The following is a 12918-nucleotide window of genomic DNA, read 5'->3' on the forward strand; positions in this document are numbered from 1 at the left end:
AAGAAAGCCTTCTCTTGGAGTCACCAGAAGTTGTTTGCTCAAGTACCCAAAATGGGTAAAAGGCATGAGTGTATCTCCCCATTATTTCTTCCATCCTGAGAGAATCTCATATTGCACCTCCTAGCTCTGGCACCTGAGCTCCTGTATTTGAATGACCACCTGGAGATCCAACACTTCTCCTATGATGGCTTCTGACAAAACTCACACACCTACATGTGTTTCATGTCCTAGTTTCCTCATTGGTGTCCGGCCAAATACCATTGGGCACGCCAAGTCTAAACTCCTGGAATTCCATCTTCCGAAATCGAGCTTCTGGCTGCCTCTGCTCCCTTGCACTAATGTTGGCTAAACTAGATGAATTGGAACCTTCGCACCACCACCCCACTTACGCCCCCCACCCTAAACCCCCCCCCCGCCCCTTTAATTTAAGAGTATTTCCACTGAGCAGTTTTTTTTTTTTTTGTTTTGTTTTGTTTTTCCTGCTTGACAGTAGAAGTTGGGAGAAAGAAGTGTATAGATTTCAAGCCTGGGAAACAGTGAATAGAAGAACAATCTTGGGAAGATAAAGATGAAAAGGATTTGACTGGAAGCAGAAATGTCACAGAAAAGCATGTAAATCTGTAGTTTGCATGAATTATGACTTTTCTCCCCAATCCCTTCAATAGCCCCGATAAGATACTTTAAAAATCAACTGGACAGTCATTTGATTAAAGAGAATTTCCTGGAGCACGGAGAGCTTTAGAATAGGTATCTGCTATAAGCACAAAATGACCATCTAAGAGTATCTAAAGCAGCTAAACGCTGGAAGTAAATGAGCCTCGAGGCTTCAGGCGGCTTCTAAGTATATGACGACAAAGCCTCTCCAGCAGGCGGGCACATCCTACCAAAAAGCTGGTAATGAATGAATGAAAGGCGGAGATTGAGAGCTTCTGCTTAAGCCTAAAGAGCCCCTACTCTAGCTTCTCTCTGACGTAGCCGAGAGCCAGCTCAGTCTATAAAGGACTTGCAGGTTTGCTGCAGCGCGGTTACTTCAAGCCCAGAGCGAAGGACGGCTTGAGCTGCACTCCCTGTTATCCCAGCCCCGCCAAGAGGACAATAATACTTCCCATAGCCTAGAGCTTTCCTGCTCATGTCCCTCCATCTTCCTGCCCCAAAATCTCTCTCGACTGTAGAAGTGTGTTTTGCTACCCATACAGTTTAATCCTCGGGGTATCACTTTGCTTTCCAAGAGGTAGAAAACGACGTTTGCATTGCTCCGTTGGAAGGAGAGAGAAGAGAAAAGGAGGGAGTCAGGGAAATCTGAGAGGATCCGTGGTCTGGGTGGCACGAGAGTGGATTAACTTGAGAGACTTCAGCAGCAAATGCAATGATGGAATCTATCTCTGGATTTACGAATTGGACAGAGGGCTTTGGTGGAGGCAGCACCACAGACTGGGAAAATCTGAGTTCTGCTACCCCGGGAGCTCTGGAGGCAGCGGGAATCTCAAGAAGTGAGTGGATGCAACTCATGGCCCAGGAAGGGAACCTCTCTTCAGCCTTGCCTTCGCTGGATTTACTCGGAGGTGTATTATCCACTACCTCCCCAGGGCCTTTGCAACCAACTGCAAACCTCACCAACCAGTTCGTACAGCCGTCCTGGCGTATCACGTTATGGTCCCTTGCCTATGGCATGGTAGTGACTGTGGCTGTCTTTGGGAACCTTATAGTAATTTGGATCATCCTGGCCCACAAACGCATGCGAACGGTAACCAACTACTTTCTGGTAAATCTGGCTTTCTCAGACGCCTCCATGGCTGCCTTTAACACCTTGGTCAATTTCATCTACGCTCTGCACAACGAATGGTATTTCGGAGCTAATTATTGTCGTTTTCACAACTTTTTCCCGATAACTGCAGTTTTCGCCAGCATCTATTCCATGACTGCCATTGCGGTGGACAGGTAAGAAGGAAGAAGGGAAAGGACAGGAGTGAAGTGAGCAGGACTGTGAGTGAGAATTTAAAAAGAGAAGAGGAAACATCCAGGGAAGAATCCTCAAACCAGTTTGCAATAAGAGACAGTAATTTGGGAACTGAGCGAAAATAGCAGGGAAGAGGGAGAAGAGAGGTTAGATAAGAATTTGAAAGGATAATATAAGGAGGTTGTATTCCCTGGAAAGAAAAATTCCCCCTTTTTTACTCTTTCTTTGCCAAAGAGAAGAGTCCTGAATTATAGCCCTCTTCTTCATAATCCTAGCTCTTAGGACCTTAAATTTCAACCTGGGATTTCGAAGAACATACAATCCAATCCCTTTATTTTACAGATGACACTGAGATCTGGGGCAATGTTAAGTAATTTTTGAACCCAAATCCTTAGATTGCAGGATTATTTCTCATTCTACTCTACCACGTTCCCTTTTAATTTCATTTTTCTCCCACGTGCCTATGCAGCAATTCGTTTTTGCTAGGTTGGTTTGGGATTACTTGAAAAAACTCTCTCCTTTAATCAGGCTATTAAAGGCTGAGGTGGGGAGGGAAGTCTGGGGAATAATGACTATGACCTTGACTTCTTTCTCTGCCTTTGTGGAATGGATAGAGTTGAACCAAAACTTAATTATTATTATTACCTCAAACCTAATTAATCTGGCTAATATTCTTCGGCCGGCCGCTTGGAATTTCATTTACCTGTTGCTGGCTTAAACTTTATTTCCTCTAGTCCCAGGACTCTGCCTGAATCTCTCCATCCTCTTCCCACAATCCCATTTTGTGCCTAGAGGTTTTAAAGCCCCCGTTCCCTTTGCACAGCCCTCAATCCAACCCCAGTTTGGGACTGGCGACTCTCTGCCTCAGCAGAGTTTCCTGCGTTTGATGCAGGACCCACAGCGGAACTGCAGGCAGAGGCTGAGGCAGAGAGAGAGAAACGGCACTGAGGGGCTCAACACCTCCCCGACCGCTTCTCTCCCTGCCCCGCTCCTTTCCTTCTGTCATAAAACAGGAAAGCACACTAATGGGACTGGTCTAGCGGTTTCGCAAAGCGATATCTTGCCCAGATATCAGGGATTGGGATCATCAATTATCTTCTCTATCTTTCTATTATATATCTTTTTTTTTCTATTATCTTAATGTCTCTTTTTCTTTCTTTATCTCTATTTCTTTCTATCAATCTTGCAGTGACATAGTGGATAAAGAGCTAGCCCAAGTCAGGAAGAATTGGGTTCAAGTCCTCCCTCTGACATATTAGTGTGCAATACTAGGTATATCATTTACCTTTTCCGAGGAGATGGACAGCAAAAGTCTGCCTTTAAATAGGACCAAAGGAGTTAGATTGTATGTGTTGCCCATCATAAAGACTGCTTCCTTATAAATTACATTACTTATATTTGTAAAGAACTCCAACTTTTCAAAATCCTTTCACATCATAACCTCATTTTAGGGGAGGTAATGCCCTTTCCCAAGATGCCCAAATTATTAGTGTTACATAGATACTGTGCCCTTTCAAAACATCCACAATATAAAAATAACTTTGTTGAATCTCCATTCTCGGTATGAACATATTGAAGCACATCCAAGGAAAAACAACTGTGAAATCCTTATCTATCATGAAAGTTGCTTGCACAAACATTTGGTTCAATCTGTATTAGGCAAATATGTGGATATATGTATGGATATATACATGTATAATAGAGATAGGAACTGCTTTTGTGATTTCTTTGATTTAGGAGATTCTACCAATGCAAGTCAGGATTTTCTTTACAATTTACTTATTGTTTTAGAGAGTTACTTAAAGCACTAAGAACAATAACTTGCCCAGGGTGCCAGAGGTGAGATTTGAACTAAGGTCTTTCCACTTTGGAAAACAGTGCTTAGATCACTATGGTGATGTTATCTCTCAATGTAACATATAAATATACATAAATGCAGATATATCATTTTAATTGAAATAACTCTAATATTCATCTTTCATCTATCTACCTCTCTAGCCTTTTTGAAATGAAAGAACTTTAACATTCATCCATATTTCTATCTGTGCTGAAATAATAACCACTTTGGGTTTGGTTTAATATCAATCAACAGAAATGACAAATAATTAAACTAGAGGAACAGGGACTGCTTGCCACTGGCTGGGATGAGGATAATGAATCAGCATTTACAAATTTAATCCTATAATTGCCTCTTCCCTACCCCTTCTTTTTTTTTATTTCCTTCCTATCCACCTCCATCCCCTGAGCTTGGTCTGAATGTTAATTGCCCATAAACAATTTCTGCCCTGTTACAAGATAACATGTATTGGCCTTTGGGTATTTGTTGCATATCTTAAAGCATTCCAACTTAATGAAGTAGTATATTACTGTTACAATTGTTACAATAAGAAGTTATTCCTCATGATACTGGACTGGGAGGGAGGGGGAAGGGGAGAGTTTTATTCCTTTAGTCAGTTTTCCTGAATCTGTCTCTTCTCCTCTTCCTCCCCTCCTTCTTTTTCTCCTTCTCCTTCTTCTTCTCCCCCCCTCCTTCTCCTTCTCCTTTTCCTTCTCCTCCTCTTCCCCTTCTCCTCCTCCTCCTCCTCTTCCTCTTTTTCCTCCTCCCCTCATTTTTCTCCTCCTCTTCCTTTGATCTTCCTCCTCCTTCTCCTTCTCCTCCCCTCATTCTTTCTCCCCCCTTCTTCCCTCCTTTTCCTTCTTCTCCTTCACCTCCTCTTTTTCCTCCTCCCCTCCTCCTTCTTTTACTCCTTTCCATCTTCTCTCTTTCTTCTTCTTGGACATAGACTCTGGCTTTTTGCCACAGGTCATGTCTCATTAGAAGGAGCCTAAATACCTATACAGTTCCTTGGGAAATGGTATAGATCATCTTTAGGCTGTGTGTGTGTGTGTGTGTGTGTGTGTGTGTGTGTGTGTGTATACATATACATATACATATGTGTCTCTTTCAATCACATGGTTTTATTAAGGATATCCTTGATTCATGAAAAGATCATTCTTACAAAGAATTCATAGAATTCTATTTGTTCATTTTTAATTACTTTTTTGGGAGGTGATGTAGTAGCAGTATGATCTGTGACAGTTAATTTTAATTTTTTATTAATGCCTTTTGTTGTATCAATTCATTTTTTAATATATTCTTCCCCCTTTCCTACCCATTGGTCATCCATTATGATAAAGATACCATTATATAAAACCAACCTTGTCATGTAATAAAGGCTAAACATCCACTATCCCCACCTCTATTTTCAGACTTAGAGCATTTTATATGCCAACAATAATAGCATTTATATCATTAAAGTTTTATTAAGTGCTATGAAAATATTATTCCATTTTATCTTCATAACTACCCAAGGAAGTAGGTGCTATTATTAATCTCATTTTATAGTTAAGGAAACTGATAAACAGAGTGGTAAAGTGACATGCCCAGAATTACAAAGAAGTAAGTATGAGGCCAGATTTGACGTTGGGTTCAGAAAAGTGAGGTGATTCACTAGCATGGAATTTAAGGTATTGCATATTTAATATCAGAATATTAAATATGCAATATCTTAAGTTTTGTGACTTCCCCCATTATTATAACTAAAGAAAAACAAATGTAATTATATGAGAAATATTGATTTCACCTTGAGTATGATAGTAAATTTAGAAATCTACAAATGGATTTCACAATTTAAATGGTTGAGAAATGCTCACCTTTGAGAACATGAATTTCTCAGAAATTTTGGGGAATTTGGGAATTCTAGATCTCATTAGTTCTTACCTATAGCTTCTCAAAAAGTTTGCAGAACCCTCATTTTAGATTTCCTTGGACAAAGAGGAAGCCAGACAGGATACTTGAGCATTGCTGTATATTTCATAATTTGATGTTAAATCCAAATGGAAATCCTTGTGTCAGTCCAAGGGTCCTAGACATACCAAGCGCACCTTATAATTTAGGATTTGTTTCAGGGACCTCTTTTACATCCAGAAAATCCAAGCAGAAAGCTATAAAACAGAACTAAGATTTAAATCCAAGGATTATGACTTCAAATCCTGTGTACTTTCCATGATGGTATAGTACCTTTTGAATGGTTCTGAGGCTAAAAGTTTATTTAGAGAAGAGAAGGGATGTTATTTTGGAAAACTGGGTAAGGCAGGATAGATTGAAAAAAAATTTTTGAGATATTATGAAAATTAACAGATTATATAATAAACCAGAAAATTCCACATTAGATTTACTTTTTTGTTCTGTTGTGCAAAGCAGTTATAGACTTTGCATTTATAAAGTCTTTTATTTGGTAAATACTTATTAATTACCTATATACAGTACATGATTAGGCTCAGGTGCTCTGTATGTGTGTGTATAAATAGATAGATATAAATATAGACTATGTATGTATACATATTACACACATAAATATAGATATGTGTATTCTTTTGTGTACATATATATATTAAATATATGTATTAAATACAAATACATCTTTTATATGCATAGATATTCATCTATTCACCTATATTTATTTGTGTATACAAAAAACAAAAAAAGAGCTCCTTCTTCCCAAAGACCTTAAAGGAAATAAGACTGACTCACAAGTAATTATAATACATTTTTTTCCTGATAAGTGAATAAGAAAAGTGAAAAGTACAACAATTCTTCCAGGACATTCCTCAAATCTAAAATCCTGAACTGAACCAATCCAAAAGATTTATTTGATGATCAAGAAATGTGATATAGAAGAAAATATACTTACTTGCCTGTTAGTAAATTCAGATTCAAATTAAATGAATGGCTTTCTTGAATGGTATTTAATGAATAACTTATTTAATGAATGTCTTTATTTAGACCCTAGAATAATTTGGGCTAATAGCTCCAAATCACATGAAAGACAAATTAGCAGTTTTATTTATATATAAATATAAGTTTATATTTAATGGAAAACATTATGCATATATTTAAGCTTTTAAGAAATCTATCAGTACTTAAAATATCTAAATTAAATATTTATCACTACTTAAATTCTATATTAACTGTTTCTCTTCAAGCATTCTCCTTGACTTTCAGAAGTTATAGCAACAAGAAAAAGTTGCAGGTTACAACAATAAGAATGTCTTCAACAATAAGAAATCTCTCCACTCATAGAATCAGAAATGCAAGACATTTATCTGACATTTTAAATGGAAAGATAGTCATGTACACTACACAATCTCATGATTTATCTACAATCTAATGTTCCATTATAGATATATATGTATATATTTATAGATATGTCTAGATAGATAGATATACAGACAGAGAGGTAGATGTAGATGTAGAGCTACTAAATTCTTATTAGATGCAAAGATCTGAACAAGATATATATAAAATATGTAATTATAGGGAAAGTTGGGCCTAACATAGAAGGACATATTCAACAAAGTTCAAATTGGAATGGAGATGGTCAAGGGATATGGGGAAGAAATGATGGCATAACACTGCATGCACAGAAATGCTTCAAATCAGCAATCAGGATACAGTAACTTCTTATGCCTCAGTTTCTCATTTATAAAATGGGAGCAGAAGATGGTAAACCAGTGCAATATCTTTGCCAGGAAAACCCCATGGACAAAAATCCATATGTGTTATAAACATCTTATTTGATCCTAACAACAAACTTATGAGATAAATATTATTATTTTTCCCATTTTATAGTGGAGAAAATCAAGGCAGACAGAATAAAGTAACATATAGATCACTTGAGCTCAGGAGTTGTACATTGTAATGGCCTAAGAAGATTGAATATTTACCCTAATTCAGAACCAATACAGTAATAATCCCCCATCGCCACTCCAGAAAGGGTGCCCAAAGCTGCCTGAGAAGTAGGCTAACTGACCCAGATTATCAATGGAGATTAGATCAGAACAGGCACATAAATGGCCTTTGCACTTTCAATCTGGGCACAATAGGGAGACCTAGATTCAAAAACAAACAAACACAGTTATTATCTCTTCTTCATCTCAGTTAAAGACAGAGTAGAGAGGAATGAGCTTAATTTAGGGAAAAGGAGGAATTTCCAAGTATCTTGAAGAGTCATATTTTTAGTCAAACTTGAAGTACAATTTTGAAAATTTTGACTCCTCCCTCTCTTTTACCAGTCACCAAATCCTTCATACATTTCCTTTATTGCATAGTCATTTGATTACTGACTTTCCCCTTGGTTTCCTTATATCTAATATTTCTTCATTCCTGTATTACCTGGACATTTCTTAGGTACTACTTGTTTTGAAACACTTTTCACCTATCTGTTATCACCTATGCTGTTATGTCATTTACAATGGCTTTCATTTCTGTGTTAGATGGTATTCAAGTTCCATAGTTTTAAATTCTATTAATCAGTAAGTACTTATTGAGCAATTAGCATGTACCACACATTCTGTTAGGTTCTAGGGATGTAAAACCCAAAACAATGAAATAATTCTTGTTTTCAAGATGCTTATATCACTTTGAGAATCACATGTAAATGTTAAGCATAGGCAAAATAAATTTTTAAAAAAATACAAATTAAAAAAAAAAACATGATAAAGAGAAACTGAGGCCAAAAGTTTTGAATGTGATTGGGTATATATCTATATGCCAAAAGTAGTTGGCTAATATAAACTAAACTAGGACTATGACCTAACATAAAAATGGAGAATGGGCTTTTCTTGGCTTTACTCGGGTGAGGGTGGATTTCCAGAACCCAGAACAGGAAAAGCACAGGATTTACTAATATGCTCTGGAAAGTTTTATGTTGAGCAAATATCTTATTACAAGGTTGACTCACACCCACCATAGTCTGCATAAGCTAACAGATTCAAGTCTTGATGGTTTGACTTAGTACATAGGAATAGGGAAATTAAACAAATTCTGCCACTAAGATTTATACTATCAAGTCCAAATCTGATACATAAATATTGATTCCAGTGATTATATACAATTGCAATAACAAATAAATAATAATAAAATGAGGTTTCAATTTTTAATTTCACAGTACTTTATAGAGCAAGTGATATTTGGAAAGAGTTTTGAAAGAAGTGGCTGATGCTATGAGTAGAACTGGGGAATGAGTGAAATCCAAGTATGAGGGTCAAATAATTCAAAGACACAGAGATAAGGCATATAGAGTTGTGTTTAAGTAACAGAGAGAACACCAGTTTGGCTGGGCTATAAAATTATGAAAAGAGAGTAAAATATAATGGGGTAGAAAAAGAAATTGAGGACAAAATTTTTAAGGGCTTTAAAAACCAAACAGACAAATTTAAATTTTGCCCCAGACACAGTAAAGAGCTGCTACATTTAATTGAGTAGGGGAATAACAGTCAAATCTTCACTTAAGGGGAAACAAATGACTCTACTATCTATACAGAAGATCTATTCAAGTGGATAAGTGACTTAAAGGATGGAGACCAATTAGGAGATCTTTGCAATAGTCTTAGAGCCTTACTTACTTAAACTGTGTAAGTAGAGATAAGGGATCAAGGGTGAGAAATGAGGCGATTAATTTGGCAAACAGATTGGGTATTTAAGGTGAAGGATAATGAAAAATCAAGAGATTTCCTCATTTGACGGTATCATACTCATTTAACCTTATCTATGAAAGCTTTTCAATCCTAACTCTCCTCAACCAAAACAAATTTTTATAATTTGCAGTTCCTATTTTGCTCATTTATTCCTTCACATTTTCCCTAAAGTATGGACAAATCTTTTCTTATAGTAGTTTTATTGCTTCCAGGTCTTCTTTCCATCACTCAGGTAAATTTAATAAAAATGTATTAATTTTCTGCTAGATGTCAGTATTGTGGTGGAGCTTCATAATACAATATCAAATATAGAACTGTCCCTGATCTCAAGAAATTATCATTCTTTTGAAGGAGACAAGCATATGCTGAAAAAATTAAATGATTTCTAGGGGGATGACTGAGTCAAATATGAAAGGAAATTTATTAATAGTGAAATAGAGATTTCATGGAGCACAGTGGAATGATAGAACACAATGGAGAGGGACACAGAAGGGATCAGTGGTCAAGAAGAAGTAGCAAGTATTTATTAGGGAAAGGAACTTCTGCCTAGGCAACCTAAAACTCAGAGATCTCCATCTCTGGAATCATAAAATTCTGACTAGAAGCCCAAGGTGATAGTCATAACCACCAATATACTGGTATTGTAAATTTCTTTCTTTCTTTCTTTCTTTCTTTCTTTCTTTCTTTCTTTCTTTCTTTCTTTCTTTCTTTCTTTCTTTCTTTCTTTCTTTCTTTCTTTCTTTTTTCTCTTTTTGCTGAGGCAATTGAGGTTAAGTGACTTGCCCAGGTCACAGATCTTAGAAGTGTTAAGTGTCTGAGGTCACATTTGAAGTCAGGTCCTCCTGACTCCAGGGCTGATGATCTATCCACTGTGCCACCTAGCTGTGCCTGGTACTATAAATTTCATAATTAATTCCTGAGTAAAAGTTCACTCCAAAAATAAGTAGATTATCTCTACTAGAGTATATATTGCAGATAGGGTAGAAACCTCAAGCATTTGTTCCTGGACAAATAGCCAATGTCAAGGACAGGGTGGCAGCATTACAAACTCTATAGTTTGTTTTTTTTATATACACAACTTAGAAATCAACATTCCTGATCTTATCTTTCAGTAAACTTCCCCTATTTCATAGTTTTCCCAAGGTGATGGAAAAAATGTTTAAGATTTTAGTTTATTCCAGGGTTAATATAAATCAGAAATATATCACAGCACTAAGAAAAGCTAGACTGTTCTATTAAGCACAGAATAAGAGAAGTGATAGCTGCAATACTCAACTATGATAAAAATCATCTATAATAATACTGTGACTTTAAAATGGCTTGCTGGAGTGCCAATCAGATTGTCCTATCTACTTTCTCTTCTATTTAGCAACAAAAGCTTTCTAAATGAATGACTTTGTCTTAAGTCACTAAATGGAGAAATGACATCCCACATACAAAAATATACATGTCTATATCCAAGTTTATTAAGAAGAAATTTGAGGGTGCAATGGGCAGGTTCTTGGTTTTGTTCAAAATTGATGGACTGGTCGCTATTGATTTAGGCATTGGGTACTTTGAATTAAAAACATGGCTTACAATTCTGCTGTTTATCATACTCATAAAAGTGCCAATATCTGGGAATCACATTTAAGGAAAAAAAAGCAGCAGCCAATAGATGGAGAGGTTGACCCTTCCTTAAACAGAGGAGAAACCTTACCTTCTTTGTGTGGGCTATAACATTCCTAGCAGTTTTCTTCACTTTTCAATCTAGATTTTGTCTTTGCAGCATTTTCCCTGGTAGGAAGCCAATATTTTATATATTAACTCCAATCTGAATCTATATTTTAGGATCTTTTGAACATCATATTTGTTGAAGGGATATAAAAGAAGGAAAAAGGAACTAAAGAGAGGTGAAGAGTCTGGTTCACTTTATAGCTAATGCTGTAAATGTATTCATTAAGTAGAAATGAGGATCTTGAGTTGGGATCTGTGAGACATTTAATCTGTATTCTTGGAGCAAATAGAAAAGAGCAAAGGAAGGTGTCATCAAGTTTTTTCAAGATCTGAATTATTTAAATCTCTTGAACATTTATCTCAGCCAACCTCTAGATTTTAAAGATATGGGAAAGAAAACAAACATTGACTTAAGTATTTTGTTCAGCACCTTTTCTTTGGGGTATTTTGCTAATTGGTGATGCTGGTAGAATGCTAATAGTATAAAAGTATAGAAGAATAAAAAATATCAAGCTAACAGAAAGTCAAGCTAAAATGGGTGCAAAGAAAAACCAATATGGGAGGCAATGCAGTATAATGGAAAGATCACTGGTATAAAATGCAAGCTCTTTGAAGGGTATTTTTGGTTTGTGGTTTTGTTGCTGTTTTACTTTTTTAATTTTTTGTCCCCAGAATCTATTCAAGAATGTTGACATAGAAGGTTATTTATAGAACATTGTTGCTTATTAAATTGAATTTAAATCAGAAGATTTGGGTTCAGATCTTGGTTATAGCCCTTATTCATTGGACTAGATAGCTCCTAAAGATCTTTCTTACACATTATACAGGGATCATTTGTAAAAATGGAAGATGTTTACTTTGGACAAGAAAGAGGTGACTGGGACACCTTTTTGCTGTCTCCAAATATTTCAATTTAGAATTTTTGTGTAATCCAGTTTCCTATTCTTGGATGAATTCTACTAGATCAGAAATGGGGAATATTCAGCACATAGGCTGTATAAGGCCTTAAAAAGTCATGTGTCAACTGCAGATGATGAAAACTAGATAGCACAACCTGCCATTGCTTTAGTTGTATAAGTTGATAATTTTGTTTGACCCACAAATTATGTTATAAATATCCAAATGGCCCTTGGCAAAAAAAAAAAAAAAAAGAGTCCCCTATTCCTGTACTAAATGAAGCTGGATACCCATTTTTAGGGATGTTGCAGAAGGAGGTCATGCTTAAGGTGAGTTTTATTACATCACTGAGGTCTCTTTGAACTCTAAAATTCTATGAGCTTATGCTTTTTTTACTTACAATCTGTATGGATAACATTCTTCTTAGTGAGCAGAATCATGTAGATTCTTTAATTCAAACATAGATTTATGACCAAACTCTCCAAAACTAGGTTACAATTTTCTTGAAGGAAAGAACTATACATTTTTCTTTTAGTATATTTCTATGATATTTGATTTGCTGCAAAAAAAAATAAATAAAGTGGAAAAAATACCCCATTGATTACCCTTTTACAATACCCTATGCTATCCTGACTTCTCTTAAGGCTGGCCAGCTCACACATACAGCTTATTTTTTTTTTGATATTTATAAGACTAATTTATTCATAAGCAAGAACTTCCTGACAGCAAAATTGCCAATATGACAGGATATACTGAAAAGTTTTGAATCTCCTTCTGGGGAAACTTTAGAATTCTTACATCTGCTTAGAGTGGTTACAATGAAGCTTATT

At 36.1% G+C, this 12918-nt stretch overlaps 1 protein-coding gene across 1 annotated transcript in view; it reads left to right on the top strand.

Moving 5' to 3' along the window:
• The first annotated feature begins 1366 nt into the window (after window positions 1-1366).
• The window catches only part of TACR3 (tachykinin receptor 3), a 76639-nt gene continuing 65087 nt past the window's right edge, over window positions 1367-12918 (top strand). The window contains exon 1 of the mRNA XM_051967723.1: window positions 1367-1938. Within this exon, the coding sequence (XP_051823683.1) occupies window positions 1367-1938 (572 nt within the window). The remainder of the gene's footprint in view (window positions 1939-12918) is intronic.

Source organism: Antechinus flavipes, chromosome 6 (genome assembly GCF_016432865.1).
Source record: "Antechinus flavipes isolate AdamAnt ecotype Samford, QLD, Australia chromosome 6, AdamAnt_v2, whole genome shotgun sequence".
NCBI lineage: Eukaryota > Metazoa > Chordata > Mammalia > Dasyuromorphia > Dasyuridae > Antechinus > Antechinus flavipes.